This window comes from Notolepis coatsorum (genome assembly GCF_963971535.1).
Source record: "Notolepis coatsorum genome assembly, chromosome: 17".
Classification (NCBI taxonomy): Eukaryota; Metazoa; Chordata; class Actinopteri; order Aulopiformes; family Paralepididae; genus Notolepis; species Notolepis coatsorum.
In genome coordinates this window covers 43,605,292-43,624,459 of record NC_140181.1, presented here as the reverse complement: position 1 = coordinate 43,624,459, position 19,168 = coordinate 43,605,292, and the positions used below count along the sequence as shown (strand labels likewise).

At 44.5% G+C, this 19,168-nt stretch overlaps 1 protein-coding gene across 1 annotated transcript in view; it reads left to right on the top strand.

Annotated features, from left to right (window-relative positions):
- The window catches only part of renbp (renin binding protein), a gene marked incomplete at its 5' end in the record, with an annotated part of 36,411 nt that extends 22,908 nt beyond the window's left edge, over positions 1-13,503 (top strand). The window contains 3 exons of the mRNA XM_084332890.1: positions 8,091-8,222; positions 8,427-8,514; positions 13,125-13,503. Of these exons, the coding sequence (XP_084189016.1) occupies positions 8,091-8,222; positions 8,427-8,514; positions 13,125-13,201 (297 nt within the window). The 3' untranslated portion in view covers positions 13,202-13,503. The remainder of the gene's footprint in view (positions 1-8,090; positions 8,223-8,426; positions 8,515-13,124) is intronic.
- Positions 13,504-19,168: the final 5,665 nt, after the last annotated feature.

The following is a 19,168-nucleotide window of genomic DNA, read 5'->3' as shown; positions in this document are numbered from 1 at the left end:
CGCTTAGCCAAGAACCCCGCCCAAGAGAGTGTATACCGCGCTGAGATTGAGAAGCTCATCACAGCGGGACACGTCACAAAGATGGACACTAAAGAGGCTGACCAGACCACTGAATCGTGGTACGTGCCTCACCACAAGGTCCATCACAACGGTAAAGACCGCATAGTATTTAACTGCAGCTACCAGATCGGATCCCAAAATCTGAATAAAGAGTTACTGCCCGGTCCCACACTCGGCCCCTCCCTACTCGGCGTTCTACTCCGCTTCCGCCAGGAAAAGGTGGCCATCAGCGGGGACATTAAAGGAATGTTCCTGCAGGTGAGATTAGTAGAGGAGGACAAGCCCCTGTTACGGTTCCTATGGAGAGAGAAGCCAGGAGATGAGCACCCAGCCATCTACCAATGGGAAGTCCTCCCCTTCGGAACGACGTGCAGCCCCTGCTGTGCTACATTTGCACTACAGAAACATGTAGCAGAGGACCCAGCAGCGAACGAAGAGGTCCGACACAGCGTAAAGAACAGCTTCTACGTAGACAACTGTCTACAAAGCCTTTCAACCCAGGAAGAAGCCGAGGCTCTCCTGATTAAACTCCGCGCCTCATTGATCAAAGGCGGCTTTGATCTCAGGCAGTGGGCCAGCAGCGATCCGCAAGTACTGCGCAGCCTCTCCTCCGAGGACAAGGCAGCCAGCAGCGAGACCTGGATGGCTACCATCCCGGGAGAAGCCCAGGAGATGACCCTGGGATTGGTGTGGCGATTCAAAACAGATTCGCTTCACTACAGACACAAGCCCCTGACTACGGAGCAGGGAAGGCCGGCGGCGGCGCCGACCACCAGACGGAGTGTGTACACAACACTCGCCCGACAATATGACCCGCTAGGATGTATTCTACCGTACACCACCAGGGCAAAAATTATTGTACGAGCATTGTGGGACAAGGACCAGGGTTGGGACAACCCCATTCCCGCACACCTTGCATCCACCTGGAGAGAGTGGGAGATGGAGCTCCACTCACTCCCAGGCGTTAATATGCGCCGAAGCTACTTCCCACCCACGGTGAGGCCAGAGACATGTAAAATGGACTTACACGTCTTCAGTGACGCCTCAGAGGTCGCATACGGATCAGTAGCCTACTTGCGGGCCCAAGAAGAGGGGGGAGAGATCTACACAGCATTTGTCCTCGCCCGCTCGAGAATAGCCCCACGCAAGCAACAATCTATCCCATGTCTAGAGCTCTGCGCAGCCCTAGCCGGAGCGCACCTAGCCACGCTCATCCAACGTGAGCTCACCATACCGGTGTCTAGAACAATCCTGTGGTCAGATTCCACGACAGTACTCGCCTGGATCAAATCGGACTCATGCAAGTACAAAGTCTTCGTGGGAGTCAGAGTCACCGAGATTCAAGACTTAACCGAAGAGTTAACCGGAGAAACAGAGTGGCGCTACGTTGATACAAAACAGAACCCAGCTGACGTCATCACCCGGGGAATGCCCCTAGATGACCTCACCCGTCGCAATGTCTACAGTGACGGCCCAGCATTCCGAAAGCTCCCGGAAGGAGAGTGGCCCACGCCTATCCCAGGGAAGCAAGTCAAGAGGAGGCTGAGAATAAGAAACCTATGTTCTGTGGATTGAGCACTGTTATCTCCGCAGACCCCAACATAGATGATTGCACTACCATAGAGAGTGCACAACAAAGGACATTCCTACTGCACTACCTACCGTCTCTACAGACCCGCCAGAAGTGGGTAAAGGAGAGAGACAATTTGACAGAAGGAACAGTCGTCATGATTATTGATCAATCACTGCCCAGAGCTATGTGGCCGGCCGGCCGCGTAAGCAAAGTGATCACCGGTGCCGACGGCAAGGTCCGAGCAGCTGAAGTGCTTGTCCAGGGTCGCACTTACACCCGTCCCGTGGCGAGGCTCATAGAACTGCCCCGACTCCCAGACACAATCGATGATGACCATGACCCTATAACCCTATGACTTTGTGAAGTTGACTGACCCCTACAGCAAACCCTTATGTGTAAATAGACAACGCGATTAATCTGTCTCTGCTTAACTGATTAGGTCTGGGACCAATCAGGGGGTGGCTGTTGTGAAGGGCCAGATTAAACCGAATATATATATTTATTTATATATATATATTTAATTGTATTTGTATATTCTCTAATATTCCCTGATATCCCTTGTATATTCCTTGTACAATATGCATTGAATATCCATTCTAGCCTACTGAACATCCCATAATAGTCTCCATTCTACTATTGGTCGAGACCTTGGTGCCAGGCTGCCATACCCCCCAGACCCAGTTCAAACGTACCGCTCAACATGTACGAACAAGTCCTAGTTCCGCGTAGGAATCTGGCTACCGCACCACTAATGGTACTATTTGTTCATAGTGCGTATATATACTGCGCTACTAAAGTAGGACTTCCTTTTTTAGTCCAGTTTCTTACCCTCCAATAGAGTGACAGACGTAAAGCCTCCCCGCGACGCCACGTGTGGGAGTAAGGCCAAGTTCGGCCTACCATCGGTATTGAGACATCGTGTATATTAATATTTGAATAGTCATATTTGGCACTATATCGTCGAGTTGGACGTAGTCTATTAAGCTAATAATAGTCTATTCATATGTAGTGCTTCGTGCGGTGAGAATACTATCGTAGTCAGTACCCCCATCGTTTCGGGTAGAACTGGCTGCTTATCCAGGGTGGCCGACCCCATGTGAGGCTGCACCCGAGGAGCCCCAGAGCCGACGAGCGAGTGGACCTGCATACCGGATTATTCTACCGACGACAGCCCGCCTTCCCAGGCACGGATTATGCTTTGTATACAGTGATTATTCTATGGATAAAGACCAACACTGCCGTGTGTTGGAAACCCCCCCCCCCGGAGAGGACGACAGGTGAGGAGACGCTCTACACGACGAGGTCGCTTCACGTCTCTCCATCGTGGACCGGAGGAAGCCGGCCCACAGAGAGTCCAACTGCTTTCATCTGTGGATCGAGGATCGCTGAGGCACCGAGCCGCACAACCGTGGGTTCTCCCAGGATACCCTCGGCCAGACGGATACAGCCAGACTCTACCCCCCCCCCCCTTCTCCAGTTGTCTTACAAGCGACCGGAATTCCCCCCTAGTGTATCCAGTTCTATAATCATTAAAGTATCATTGCTATTATTCCTTAAATATTCCAGGTTGTATATTTACCGCCTGCGCCACCAGAGATTGGACGTTCTCTATTGATATACCAACGAATACTCATTTGCCATAAAAGTGCATCCTATTTCAAATCATAAATGTAATTAAGTGATTGCTCTACATACCTTTTGCTATGTATTAATTATTATTAAACGCAGACTTTCGACTTGGTACATTTGTGTTGGATCGTTTCATCTACGTGGGAGTGTTTACCATAATTATTTATGCCTAGTACTGGGTGGCCAGAGTCTAAAGTACAAGAGGTAGTGGTAGTAAGTATCATATCTAACAATACAGTCAGGGAATTGTACCCCTCAGTTACAGTAATGTCAATTTAGCAATACAATTTTTAAAAAGTTATAGCCCTGCAAAGAAGGGGAACATCTCCATAGACAAATAGAGCTGGCAGAGGACGGTATAAGGCCTGACATAAGCGTGGCAGTGAAAGGGTTAACAGTTAACTTAACATAACATGATGATCCCATAGCAAATTAAAATAATGACTCATGAAACATTTGAATTTGGATCTTAAGCTACTTTCAATCAAAATGTATTTGAACAATACAACAATCACTCATAACAAGATAAATAAATTAAATAATACAAATTAAAGTGGAAGTGTTTAAATAACAAAAAGAAATATATAGCAGACTTCTTAGCTTAACATCCCAGGGAACTAATGGGATAACTGGGGATGTTGTTTGCTCCTGACAAGAGTCTCAAAGTCTGGGGTGATGGTAGACAAAGCAACTCTGAGGTCATGCTCAATGTCCAATCTGTTCCTCTGCTTTGTCTTCAGCTGGACCAGAGCTGAGAAGCCACTTTCACAAAGATAGGTAGTGCAAAAAAAAATTATTATATATTTTTTATTATTTTTTTTATGACTAATCGACGCAAACATTCTGCGTCGACGAGTTTTTATGATCGACGTTGTCGACTAATCGTTGCAGCCCTAATGTGGATCTCAAATTGCGGTACAAATCAAGGAGAATGTGTCTCGGGTAGCGAACTCTACTTAATATTATTATGTTCTCTCTCTGCAAATAGACATGCCCTATATCTCTGAAAACATCTGAGCGCACACCGCGAGAAGTATTCCTATAATAACGCTATGAACCAGGCTGAATTCATTCGGAAATACCTATTCCAAATGCTATTTAGGGTTTGACAATAATTACACTAATGTCGCTATTTTACATTGAATTACGGGTCATACAGAACACATCATTGTTGAAACTAATGCATGAAACTGATGAAAGCATAATGCCGTCCGTCTGCAGTCTTCATATTCTACCGCTGGGCGCCAGGTATGCATGGCCTGAGCTGTGCGTAAATATACGCACAAAGTCAAGCACACGTTCAAATTGATAAGTCCCACACTTTGCTTAGAAATGATCGTACGCACGGGTTACGCACATATCTGTGCGTACGCACCATTGATAAATGAGGGCCCTGGTGTGGAGTTTGGGAGGTTGGGGCTGGGAAGACCTGAGGACCTGCTGGCCACATAGCACCCATCTAGGGTGACCTCTTCCCAGATGTCACAATGAATAGCTGCTTATTTTGGTTTGCCAATCATGGTACACAAAGGGAAACACATAGCCATGTTATTTTGCCATAAAACACCGGGGCTTATCCTGATCCTTCTTCTAAACATACTGTCTGTGGCTTTATGATTGTTGGGTGTGTTGCTGCTTGTTAAGTTCTACTGGTGACAGCACCCCAATCTCCCCCCAGGTTTGAATAAAGGTCTTCTTAAAGGAGCACTTCACCCACAAATAATTATTTGTATATCAATTACTCACCCCATGATGTCTTGAATTTGTGAAGAATTATTTCGTCTCGCATGTCTCTGCGGTGAACGTAGAATCCAAAAAGCTGTAGAAGTACTTGATGAGTTGATGTTAAAGTGCTCCTTTAAGTCTCCTGTAAGTGTGTGTGATACAGTGTTAGTGTAGAAGCATGCAAAGTTTGGATGTAAGGGATGGGCTAAACTCACAAAATTGCTATTCGATAGTCACTGGGAACTATTCGAATACTAATCGAACCCTCCCCCACACACAGACATTAACATATGTCTTTGTTTTTACTTAATAACGAACGTGTGATAATCCAACAAGCAAGCTAGGTGGCTGCTGTCATTGCTAACAGCTAACGCTAGCAGACCAAGTGAACATAAGGCATTCATTCTGAAAGTTACTGATGCTTGAAATGTGTGAACTTATTGAAACTACATGGCAAACGTACAAAACTAGCATTCTCCTCAAGGTCACTGACTGACGCGTTATGCACAAATCGAGAAGGAGATGCTCTCCATTGTGCACGCATGCATCAAGTTTCACAACTACATATTTGGAACACATGTCACAGTGTACAATGACCACAAGCCACTCGAAGATATCTTTAAAAAATCACTGCTGGCCACTCCCATGCGCATTCAGAGAATGCGTCTGTCGCTGCAGTGGTACAACTTGACAATCAAGTACAGAAGAGGAAAAGACATGGAGCTGCCCAACACACTATCCAGAACACAGCTCCCAGAGAGCACACCAGAGTTAAGCGGACTAGAGTGTGTCTCCTTGCTCAACTATGTTGCAGTATGTGACCAGAAGTACACAGAGCTGCAAGACAGCACAAGAGAAGAACTAATCTGTCTCCAGCAAACAATTCACCATGGCTGGCCTGAACACAGACAGGAAGTGCCCATTCATGTTCAGCCATATTGGGACTCAAGAAGTCAGCTAGTGTTGTCTGATGGAATCATCTATAAAGGACTGCGTATAGTAGTGCCCCCCACCATGCGTGAGCACATGCTAAAGCTCATACACCAGTCTCACCTAGGCATGGTGAAAAGCAAACAGCGGGCACGTGAAGTGCTATACTGGCCAGGCATGAGTGCAGAAATTGAAGAAATGGTCAGAAACTGTAGTAAGTGTGCAGACTTTCAAAACAAGCTGCCCAGACAACCCCTCAAACAACTGAAACACCAGAGCTGCCATTTGAAGAGGTAGCATCAGATATGTTCAAGTTCGAAGGCAAGCAGTACATCCGACTTGTGGATTACTACTCAAAATTCATTGAAGTAGATGTACTGAAAGACATGCGAAGCCGCACCGCCATAGAGACTCTGAAAGCTCAGTTCTGCAGACATGGCATTCCTGCCACTCTTCACACAGACAACGGTCCACAATACTCCTCAGAGGAATTTAAGGACTTCTGCAAGAGCTATGGAATATCACACAAAACATCTTCACCACACAAGCCGCACTCAAATGGTGAAGCAGAGCAAACTGTGAAGAGGCTTTGGTGCAAGGCGCCAGACAAACACCTTGCGCTGATGGATTACAGGACGACCACTAGAGACCGTAGGATTGTCGCCAGCTCAGCTACTCATGGGCAGGAGGCCACGTGATAAGCTGCCTGCTGCTTGTGAGCTACTTGCACCATGAGGATATGACCCCCACAAAGTCAAGCGTCTGCTGGACACGAGCAAAGACATTCAAAAGTTCTACTACGACCAAAAGAGAGCAGGCAATTCTCATGTTGCTCTTCAGCCTGGAGATGAGGTTAGGATGCAGCAGCATCCTGGCAACGACAAGTGGTCCCCTGGAGTAATAGTGAAACCCCACAGTGCTCCGCGCTCCTATGTTGTGGACTGTGGAGATGGAGAGTACCGTCGCAACAGTCAACATCTTCACGTGAGCACTCCAGCCGCTAACCATCCTCGCCGCTGGGTACAGGAAGAACCGTGGACTGAAACATTAGGCCCACCCGCCGAGGAGTTACAACCTCCAGCTCTTCCTGGAATACCCCACTCCCCACCCAAACCGCCTCCGAGCCCCACCCGAGCCCAGCCACCTGGACTGAATGTTACTAGGCGGGGCAGAGTTGTTAAACCTCCAGATAGACTCAATCTTTAAGTGAGTTATGCCATGGACTGAATCTATAAGTGACTGTTCTGTTTGCACTTTAAGTACACTCATTTTTCAGGTTATTGCCAAAGTCATTAGCTAAAGTAAAGTTCTCACAATGACTGTTTTTCGTTAATTATTATAGGCATTATAGTACTGCAGTTAGATAGTCTTTTTTCTAATTAAAGTCTAATTATCTAGTTAGTGTAAAATAATTAAAAATAACAAACAAGCAGTTTTGATTTAAAGAGTTGAGTGGAAATTCATGCATGTGTTATTGTGTGTTGTTTTTACTAAAAGAAGGGAGATGTAACATACTGTGTGTTATCTCACTACACCACACTAACACACTGATGTGATTCGCTTTGTGCATCCGTTGCGTCCCAACGGAGTTGCCATAGGTCGGGACTGTCAATCAGAAATAAACAACATGTCTTCCAGCTAAGTCGTGTCCGTGTCTGTCAAGTACATTACAGCTACCATGTAACATCCAGTCTCTTCATCTTTCTTTCTGTTCTCCCAGCTGTTAACAGATTGGTATGCTACCTGGCTAGCCAATGAGCTGTACCGAGCATGCCATTCAGCAGTGTAACAGTTAATAGGGGTCCCCTCTCAATACATTACACAGTGTAGGTGCCGGTAAAACAAGGGAAAATATAATTTATATTTACAAAACGATATTTGCATAAACTATTAATTTCCTTTTAAATAATTTAACGACTATTTGAATATCGATGCCCATCCTTAGTGAGGATAAATGTTTGAAAAGTATCATGTAAGTAACATAGTACATGTACAGTATATACTGTTGTGTCCGAGGACAGCTGGAGTGGAGTATGAAGCTGTGGTGGCCCCACTGCGAGGCGCTCATCATGTATATACTGTTGTGTCTGAGGACAGCTGGAGTGGAGTATGAAGCTGTGGTGGCCCCACTGCAAGGCGCTCATCATGTATATACTGTTGTGTGTGAGGACAGCTGGAGTGGAGTATGAAGCTGTGGTGGCCCCACTGCGAGGCGCTCATCGCCTTCCTGATGGCCTACAGCCAGGCCAAGGACCCATGTCTGCTGGAAAGATTCTCCCAGGTCTACGACTATACTTTCAGCCACGTGAGTAAACCGCAGCGCCACCCTAAGCACAGGGAGAGGTTGGGCCATGTCCCCTTCTCTTGACAACTGATAAAACAGCAGCGTTGGGTTTCACTTGGTTTATTTCACTTTGATTTATTCACTTGGTATTGTGTGTGTACTAAAAGTAATCACTAGTGTAGATTCCTAAAAAGCCTAATACATTGTGTGCTCGATTGTGTGCAGTTTTCTGACGCTGACAACGGCGAGTGGTTTGGTTATTTGACCCAAGAAGGGAAGGTAGCGCTGGATTTCAAAGGAGGCCCTTTCAAAGGTATTATTTGTTTATTTACTTGTTTATTTTTGCTTTGTACTATATGTGGGGCACCTGGCCTAGCTGGAGGCAAGTTCAACCAATAATTTAAAACAAGACTCAATGTTTTTCAAGAATTTAAGTTTAAAAAGAAAATTATATTTATTTGTGAAGGGAATGGGGGTTGGGGTTGGGGAGTAACACAACTTAAATCCTTCCCATCCGGGGTACTGGCTTCACCTGGCCTAAACAGAGAAAGCAGAGCAGACACGTGAGGGTTAGTGGTTGGTTTAGGCCAGGCTCTGGTCCTTCAGGCCTCCTTCCATAGTCTTTAGTTTAGACAAAACAAAATATCCAGGTCCTCCAGCAAACATTTAACTTATTGACTGCCAGCTATTAGACGGGGCCCGTCGTAGCAATGCCATGCTTTGAAAGATAGGAGTGTGTCACCTTGTCTGTAGAACTATAACTATATTCTATATTATAGCTATGGATACAATACTATGGCCCATTTGACATCACCTATCTATCGTTCAATATGTGAAAAATGATCATTTTTTTCATCCATACGTTCCCGTGTTATACCGTGGTGAATATAAGTATAGTTATAGCGTGGTCTGGGGTAATTCCCGAAAGGCTGAGTAATAGCCTTATACGTCAATTCTACTATAAATGTTGCCGTTTCTTGCCTGTACATGCTATTATTCCCAAATAGTTTTTTGATGCTTTGATCGTCACCAACGGCATACGTTGTGGAATAACGTTACACACACATGTTGCGATCGAGGTGAAGACATGGTTGGGTCAATGCAGGATTGATATCATATAGCCCTTACCTTCACTAGGATGTACCCCAAAAAGAATATTCCAATTATCTGATTGCGAGTCCCGGTATTGGTATCGATCGTGTCGCCAACATAATCCACCACACATCATGCATCGTGAGCATTTTACGCTTCTCAATCCGATCGTTATAACCGCTCCATTCGCCCGACAAAGAGAAGTGCGCCTGGTGACATTTGACCGTTGCACAGGCCAAGATACAATGTTTCAAAAGGTGCTCGATACCGCCGTCTAGCTGGATGTGGCCGGTATTGCACTTTAGCAATCTCATACTCATTCCCTATGGCAGTGGTCACCAACCTTTTTAAGCCCAAGATCACTTTTTTTTTTTTTGGTGAAGGCAAGATCTACCTATTGAAGCGTTGAGAGAAAAAGACAGCCAAGATTGTACTTTAAACTAAATGACTTTTATTTGCCTGTATTCTAATTACATGCAATGCTTTGGTCCAACATTAAAACGTCAAAGTAGAACTATTATGTACTTTCTCAGTCAGTGCTAAGTGCAGTCATCTTATGCAGCATCACTTTTCACATCAAAACAAAAGTAGAACTGTATGTGTACTTTCTCAGTCAGTGCTAAGTGCAGTCAGTGCTAAGTGCAGCATCATTTTCACATCAAAACAAAAGTAGAACTGTATGTGTACTTTCTCAGTCAGTGCTAAGTGCAGCATCACTTTTCACATCAAAACAAAGGTAGAACTGTAATGTGGACTCTCATGGTAAGATCTAAAAAAAAAAAAAAAAAAATTATTTTTTAATTTTCATGGAAAGATCTACAGGGACAGTCTCAAAGATCGACCAGTCGATCAAGATCGACGGGTTGGTGACCACTGCCCTATGGTAACACCATGGTCCCTGGATGAATAATGAATAAAAATATAGAATAAAATAATAAACGACCAAAACCCGAGATATCTCGGGTCTGGCAGCCAATGCATGTCGAGTTAACCCGACTTATCTCGACTTATCTAATTAGTGATGCAGCTCACCTGTTCCATTAGGGAGGTACCAGCCCTCAATTACCTTCCCCAGTGGCCTGTTTTAGGGGAAGGGTCTCTGATGTAGGCCATTTCCCTCTGCCAGAGGCCACATATAGTATTATTTATTCATTTATCATTTACTTGTGCTCAATGTTATTTTCTCTTCACGTTTTGGGGATACAGGGGATGTGTCCTGGGATTAGGGTTGGTGGGTGGGGGTTCGCGGGTGGGGAGGGCAGTTGAGCTGGGGCAGTGGGTGGGTGGTGGGTTGCAGGAGGGTATATGTGTACGTTTCTGTTCAATTCAAGTGTTTAAATTGAAAAAGTTCCATAAATATATTTAGTAAAAAAATAACTAAAAAACAATCAGTTTCTGTATCAGCCAAGAATGTTCAATATCGGTGGCAGTGCATCCCTAATTAACTTACGAAATGCAACAACATTGTATATTGTATTATAGTTTAAAGGGGAACTATCTTATAAATAGCCTTTTCCAGTGTTTAGCATTGTTTTCTAGCAATGTGGGGTTGTATCAACACTGTATATGTCACAAATTCTATTTTTTGCGCTTTCCTCCAGTTCAGATGAGACAAGGTCCTCCCCCACTGAACCAAGCCATTCTGATTTGACTGGTTCGCTGACGTGAATTAGGCACTGATCTGCATATCTCAGCCCCTGGTTGTAGCCACCGCCCAATGGAAATAATGCGAAATCGGTTTCCCTGTCACTGACACTTCCTCAAACAGGTTGACGTGACGCGAGTGCTGATAGAGAGAGCGAGAGAGAGAACGAGCGAGAGAGAGAGAGGGAGAGACAGACAGATAGAGAGAGGGAGAGAGAGGCTCTCATACGGTGCAACTCGAGTCGTCTCGGAGCATTTACACACACACATGCACGCTCTCGGAGCATCTCTCCTCTCTCTCTCCCTCTCTATCTGTCTCTCCCTCTCTCTCTCCCTCTATCTCTCTCTCTCGCTTGCTCGTTCGCTGCTCTCTATCAGCACTTGCGTTACATCAACCTGTCGCAAAATATCATAGCGCACGCGCACACTCCCACGCGTATTCCGATCCGTGCAATAATATTCACGGGGTATATATTGTCATTTGAAACAAGTTACCAATGCATTGTCCCGTGGGATTATGCCCCCCGTGGCAAACTTAATTAGCCTCCCTCTCTATCTCTCTCTGTCTGCCAGTGTAGACTGTGGGTGACTGTCATACAGCGCATTGTGAGTATGGGCGGAGCCCAGCCAAAAACAGCTTGGAATCTTGAAGGGTAAAAAATGCTGCTGTACGGAACTTGATTAGAAATACAAAACAATGCATTTTTTTGAAAGAAACCTTACAGATGTGTTCCATAGACTCACATGAATTGTGTAAAATTGCCCAAATAGTGAAAGAAATAGTAAGATAGTTCCCCTTTAACTTCTTTGCCATGGAAATGGTATTATTTTTTCCCTGTATAGGTATTAAAATAGTCTTAAAATTCATAAAGGTTGAAGTTGAGAATTGTGCAGCTACCCTGAATTGACTGAAATAACTAAAATGAAGTCTCTTCCACTCTGTTTTTTTCAGTTTTTTGTGATTTAAGCACACTGAGTAGCCTACTGGAAAATAGTACACAAGTCAACATTCATTCTTATTTTACTAGGTCAGCCGATGATGGACAGATTATGTTACCACGTCCAAAATCAAATGCTTTAAAGAGGACGGTTGTTTATCATGCCATCAATCATTGGAATAACTGCCCACTGAACATAAGTAAATTGAATAGCAAAGTGTCTTTCAAGTACCACCTAAGAATGCACTACTTAAATATGTGAGCAAATACTGTTCACGTTTGGGAGTGGAACTAGGAATGTAATAATGAAATATTTACCCATGAATGTAATAACCTTTTCTGAAAATATTCTGATGTTTATAAAGATGTCTACAATGTTTTACTGTTTTTAGATTATCATTGTTAATTAAGTGAATTGTGATTGTCATATGTATCTCATGTATTGTTATGTTTTGTGTTTTGTGTTGTCTTTCTGTGTGGACCCCAGGAAGACTAGCTCGCCACTTAGGCCATGTTTAGACGGAAATGTGCCTTTTGTTCATACGGCAACAGCGTTTTTGCGGGGAGAATCCGCAAAAAAGTGAAACCACCTTCCTGGGTGGAAATCCTAGAATTAAACGATACACCTTCGCACTATCATCTGAACAGTCAAACCGCATTAAAACTATGATGAAAGGGTTCTCAAGGCTCTCGTCGCGTACTGCTTACATCACAGGGATGCGCCAGTAACCTAGAAGCGTAAACAAAGCGAACAAGCATGTCTGATTCTATCCACGGAGATCACCACATTGGCAGTACTTTTAAATACACAAGAATCAGTCCAGCGGCTATCACATCCAGTGACTGGAGCCACTGTCTGTGAGTGACTCTGCTTTGGTCCAATCACATTCCCCCACCCACAGTCTGCGAATCAGAGACAGAGTAGGGCGGGTCTTCACAGCACGATTGGTTGTCTCAACTACCTGAGGCAGTGTAGCGGGGCTCCGTCGTCTCGAGTCGACTACACTTTTACAGCCTCGTCTGCACGAATAACACTAGTCTAAACGCAAAATTAAAAGTGAGACCGCAAGACGACTTCTGCGGTTTCTGTTGAGACTCTCTCTGTCTAAACATGGCCTTAGGTGGCAGCTAATGGGGATCCTTTTAAACAATAAACAATAAACAGACAAGTTCTCTCCGCAGGAGCATTAAAAGATCACTAACCATATGTTAGTGACCATATTCTTCTCTCATCCCCTCTCTTTTCTAGGGTTCTTCCATGTCCCTCGGTGCCTCTATATGTGTGAGCGTATTCTAGATGGGCTGCTGAGAAAGGAGGACTCCTGACCTTTTCAACAGCATTCATTCCATGATGATGTAACACAACCTGCTTCAAGGGTCTATGTTTGACAATAACGGCAATCCATTATCTCATCAGTGAATGTTTAGAAAGCATAGTTGCAATAATTGATTTCCTTGTCAGGAAATCGCTTGCTTATTAGAAAAGACAAATGCTTTTCATGTTGTACACAAAAAGGGAATTTTGATTTTGAGAACATAAACATAATTTAAAGGGAAGTGACTGAAAGGTGTAAAAAAAAATTGCCTCGGCGGCCAGTCAAACTTTCTTTTTATTTATTTAACAGATTGCAGAATGGGTACAATACAGTACGGCTCAATACACACAATTGTATAAAGGCCTCTGCATGCTACAGCAAATTCAAAGCAACGTCAACACAACATCGACAAAGCAACGGTGTTGCAGACACATTACCTTTATGCTTCTGCAAAATCAACGCGCAGCCTATGATGCAACAAAATGTACCCCGGATGTGCGGCTCGAGCGCGCCCAGCCCGCCTGAATACTTTGGGCAGCCGAAGGTGCGCACTCTAGCCATTACAAACGGATTTCCCTTCTCAACCAACCATACATCGTTAGTATAATAATAGCCCTGTTTATGTTTGTTTTCGCTTGTGTTCTTGTATATAGTGTAATATCAACCCAGTCCATCCCCATTGTTTCCCCAATCTCCTTCCACGAATTCATCGTCATAATGCTATCCTTGTAGTCTTTAGACCCGCTATTATATAAATGTTGGTACTTTCGGACCTCCTCTGCAATACGTTCCTGCATTTGATTCATTTTAAACAAACAATTAAACAAGTGTAATGAAACAATACACTAGCTATCGAGCTCCTGTCAGAAAGTTTTCTTTTGGTCTCGAGCTCCTGTCAGAAAGTTTTCTTTTGGTCTCGAGCCAGGAACACTAGAAGTGACAGACAGCCCCGCCCCCATTCACTACCAACCAATCACTGCTACGCAATACCAACGCAACGGGTCTTTAGATTAGATTTTGGACACAGGTACGCAACGCCCAAGCAACACAGTCTACAAGACTGTCTGCAACAAGCGCGCTGAAATCGCGCCGATGTTGTGTTGAAGTTGCTTTGAATTTGCTGTAGCATGCAGAGGCCTTAAGGGGATGCAGACCAGAGAAAGACGTTTGTCTTGTTTACATCAGGGTCATTAACACTTTAACTGCCACACACGAGATATCTCTGGTTTATTTTTATGTGGTTGAAAGCCACTCACGAGATTTCTCTGATTTTTCTTTTTTTTTTTTTTTTAGCGATCTGAAATCATATTGCATCACGCGAGCCTACCCGAGTATACACGAGCACCGCCGGCGATCATATGTGGAAAAAGGCGCCCCCTATCGTCTCCCAGATGACATAAGGGATTTTGGAATGGACTCAATGAAAATGGATGGGGGAAAAAATCCGGTACTCCACATTTTCCAGTCCACTGATCCAGCCGGGGTTACCACAGTTCATTCTGGAGCCTCTGAGCCCCGCTGATCATGGAGTTCTAGTTTCAAGTTTCAAGTTTCTTTAATAGTTGTCATACAGAAGTACAGAATACTTTCATACAAAATGCTTCTTACTGTTACGCTCCAGAGACTGTGCTAGACAAGATAGTATCAAATAACATAGTATAGCATGTAATTTAGAAGTAGAAAATGAGGTCACAGTGTTCAGTATAGACATATGTACAATGTTCGATGCAGAATAGACGTAACTGAGTTACCATATAATATACAATACTATGCAGTGTACTAATGTACAGTACTATATAGTGCAAAGCTGTATCGCGTTGGATCTATACACTTATCGATTTTTTCTAATGGTGATCAGGAATTGGAATATACCAGTTGGATACCATCTGATGTCAGGTAAGGAATCTATGTTATCAGTGTTAGGATAATAAGACACATTTTGATGAAGTTATAAGCTGTTTTGTGAAATGGGCTCTTTCGGTTTCACTGTAAAAGTCCAAGAGGAAATCAACGCAGCGATTATCCGTGCGCGGCCCGAATGTGCTTGCGTGCACATATAATATTGATCATCTAGCGTTTATTTGAAAACGATTAATAAAAAGGCAGACGAATATCAACGTTGTGGAATATTCCAGTAAAAGGCGATTTTCATAGAATGGTCCAGAATGGACTGTTTTTTTTTATCTCAAAACGGGTGCTTTTCTAAATGCTCTGAAACGGAAATTATGCGATAAAAAACCAATCTGCCTTGACAGCACTGACTGGAAAATAGTCTTTGATAAGCGACGGGCAGATTAGACACATAATTTAAAACATAGATTAGGCGATATTAACGTTAACATTGAAGTGGATGGTGGCATCAAGGGGGTAAAAAGGAAAGCCCGGCGTGGCACTCAAAGTGTTAATGTAACTGAGGGGTTACAAAACCCTGACTGTATTAAAGATTGTGATAGATTAAACCACTACTACTTATTATTATTATTACTTGCCAGACAGTACAGTTATTATATGGCAGACACTCAGAATAGACGGCACGGTGACAAGGAAATATCATTTATAGTATTTATTATTATGCAGCAATATACAAATGGGAATTACTTAGTCGCTCTGTGACGTACCTTGGGTACGTGGGTTGGTCATTACCATTATTACTGTATTTATGACACCTTCTGAACATCAGGTTAGTATATTTTAATGTGTTGTTTTGTATATGATGTGTGTGTGTGTAAACATGAGAGCTAATGCTGTCTTTTCTCTCCCTGTCAGGTGCTGCCCATCCCTACTGAAGAGTGCTGATTGCTAATGAATGACAGCTGATTGGCAATCAGCTCAAGAGGGATGGGTAGTCAAATACCTGACGGCACACACACATCTCGGCGCCTCATTCTGTCAATTGCTGGTGACTAAGAGTGAGGTTGCCATTGTTAAACCACTGTTGTGTTCATATATATATATTGTTGGCCTATGTGCCTATTTCCACTTCTCTACCTGAGTGAGTATCCTCTTGTTGGCCGTTGTGCCTATTTCCACTGAGTGTGGAGTGATACTTTGCTGCCCTTTTGCTAGTGTTCCCTTCAAGTGGAACTATATATATATATGTATTTGTAAACTGTATGCCATGGCCACTTTGTGTGGACTTGTACCTTTAGTACGTTCTGGCTGGTTGGTTAGTGTCGGCGGACGCTAATCTAGTTGTTTATCTATATATCACCTTGTGTGTTCTCCCCTTACCTTTTTCCCTTTGTGTGCGTTCTGGGTTTAAATCCCCTCTAAAATAAACATCATTCTCCCTTTGGGGAAAGCCGTGGGTTTCAAGCCCCACCACAATAAATATTATTTACCATTTAAAAACGTCTTTGTTTACTATCTGCCTACCCGGGACTGTTTTGACAAGCATTTTTCTACTGAGGGGGTTGTTTCTGCTCATGTACCACCTGCCCAGTTAACTATCCTGTATGGTCGTTAGACCTTCGTACATGACACGCTCTTTTATGGCGAATAATATGAGAAAGTCAGTGAGTAGCAAAGTCAGTGGGAATGAATAATTCCTAAGCTGGGTATACTAGACCAAACGCCGCCTGGCGTGGGATGGCAATATAGGGGGGCAAACGAGGGTACCGCTGGAGACAGGTGATATCCTCCCAGAGTTGTAAGCTCCAGGAGAAGGAAGAAGGCACGGATACTCAGTCTGTTCACTTGAAGAAAAGGGGTTCTTGTTACAAAGGGTCAGATTAAACCGAATATATATATTTATTACTTGAGATATATTGTATAGTATTTGTATATCGTCTGATATCCCTTGTATATTCTTTGTACATATACACGGAATATCCCTTTACCTAGTACAGGCCAGACCATAATATTCGTTCTCCTATTGGACAGCGATCCCCTAGGCGCCACGGCCATACCCCCAATGTCTAGTTCAAAGTCACCGCTAAGACATGCCTGGACATGCCCGGTTCTGCGCAGGAATACGAGACAGAAATAAGGCTGGTACTAGATTGTTCACCTTACGTATAAATACGTTGCAGGTGGATACAGCAGTTAGTTACCCGAAACGTGTTAACCCAATAAGTTGGAGCCTTCACCACGATACAACGTGCTGTGAAGTGGGCCCGTTTTGCCCCGAAATAGAGCCTTGAGACCGCACACTTGATGAACATTGTTACTCAGCTGATAGAGTTGTACCCTTCTTGCTGTCTTGTCGTACAGAACTTGTAAGTCGCTTTGGATAAAAGCGTCAGCTAAATGACTAAATGTAAATGTAATGTAATGTACCGTTCTACAGTGACCAGCATTACCAACGTTTCATCGTACCGAGCTAGTGTGCTTATCCAGGCTGGGTGGCCTAACCTTGTGCCGTCATCCGAGGAGACCTAGACGAGAACCGTGTGGATATGTACACTGGATAACCTACACCGACGACTACAGAGCCCTTTTCGGCTGGATTATATTTGCTTTGGTCCTGTGGATGTTGGAGCGGAGAATCGTCTACACCCACTACCGTGTGGGATTTACCCTGTGAGGAGCACCGTCGAGCCCGCCTCTAGGACTCTGAGGCTGGCTAGCTTTCCTCCATGCGGCACTGCACACCGGAGAATAGCTGTTGCTTTGTCTACGGATCAAGGGATTATTGCACTGTTTCCTGTACCTGGAGTCTCCTTATTCCTCGTTGATCCAGACTTTTGCTACCGACAAATCCTCTCCCCTGCTGGCTTACAACCGGAGGGAACCCCCTTAGTATCTCCAGCTGACCTACTAGTGTACCATATATAATTCTTATGATACAGGTGGTATTAATTATCCCCTGCGTAATATGCTCATGGACTTACGCTCTTGACTTATTCATGCACATTCTTCGCCTTACAAGCGCAACTCTCAATCTTGATAAATAATGTAAGATAATCTTGGTGCTCTTCTAATAAATATTATTATAAACAGTATTTCTTGTGAAGCCGTGTTATTGTGGGGGTGTTCATCTCATATACATGTGTACTGTATGGCCAGTAGTAATGTACATAACTCAGTAGTGGTTTAATGATACCATACTTATTCAATACAGTCAGGGAATTGTACCCCTCAGTTACAATTGGTCCTTCGAGCCGGAGGGTAATTAGCGTAATATTAATATAATATTAATATTGACATGGCCAGCGATGAACACTCCACAAACGGTTCTCCTAAGCTAGATCGCCCGCAGCGCAGACGGCAGCCACCTCTTTACCTAGAGGACTACGCTGCCAGTCTACTACCTAGCTTTATACAGACGTTAAACGCGGAAAAAGCGGATAGTAAAAGTATGTCAAACCCTACCGACCAGGCGACCCTGCCAGTAGAGACCCTAGTGGGTTCTAACGTAACTGACCAAGCTCACGGGGGGGACCAGGAGGGACATGACATGACTTTACCCCCCGCCAACGTCAACGGGATAGTCCCCGGAGAGCTCCAGGATAAAGAAAGCCCTCCAGGGACGGAACCCGACCCACCACCAGAAGAGACGCGCACCCAGGAGATGGACCTCCTCGGAGCGCGACAGGAGAACGGATCTCCAACGAGCACTGCCAGAAGCCGATCACCTCCATCAGTGTCTTCCCCCAGCGAGGCGGACAAGATGCTGGCGCAGGCATTTATCGCCACCCTGGCAGCCTCCACTGAACGCGATCGACTCCAAGCACAGACGCTGAGCGAGCGCGAACATTCTTCCATGGAACAAGAGCGCCTCCGCGCGCAACACCAAAGTGAGCGCGAACACTCTACCATGGAAAGAGACCGCCTGCAGGCTCAACAACTAAGTGAGCGCGAACAATCTGCAGACCAAAGAGAACGCTTCCACGCGCAACTCCAAGCGCAAGCCCTTAGTGAACGCGAACACTCTGCGACCGAGCGAGAGCGCTTCCAGGCGCAGCAAAGGAGTGAAGACGACCGCATACGCCTGGAGACCAGACGCCTCCAGACGAAAGAGAATATGGAAAGAGAC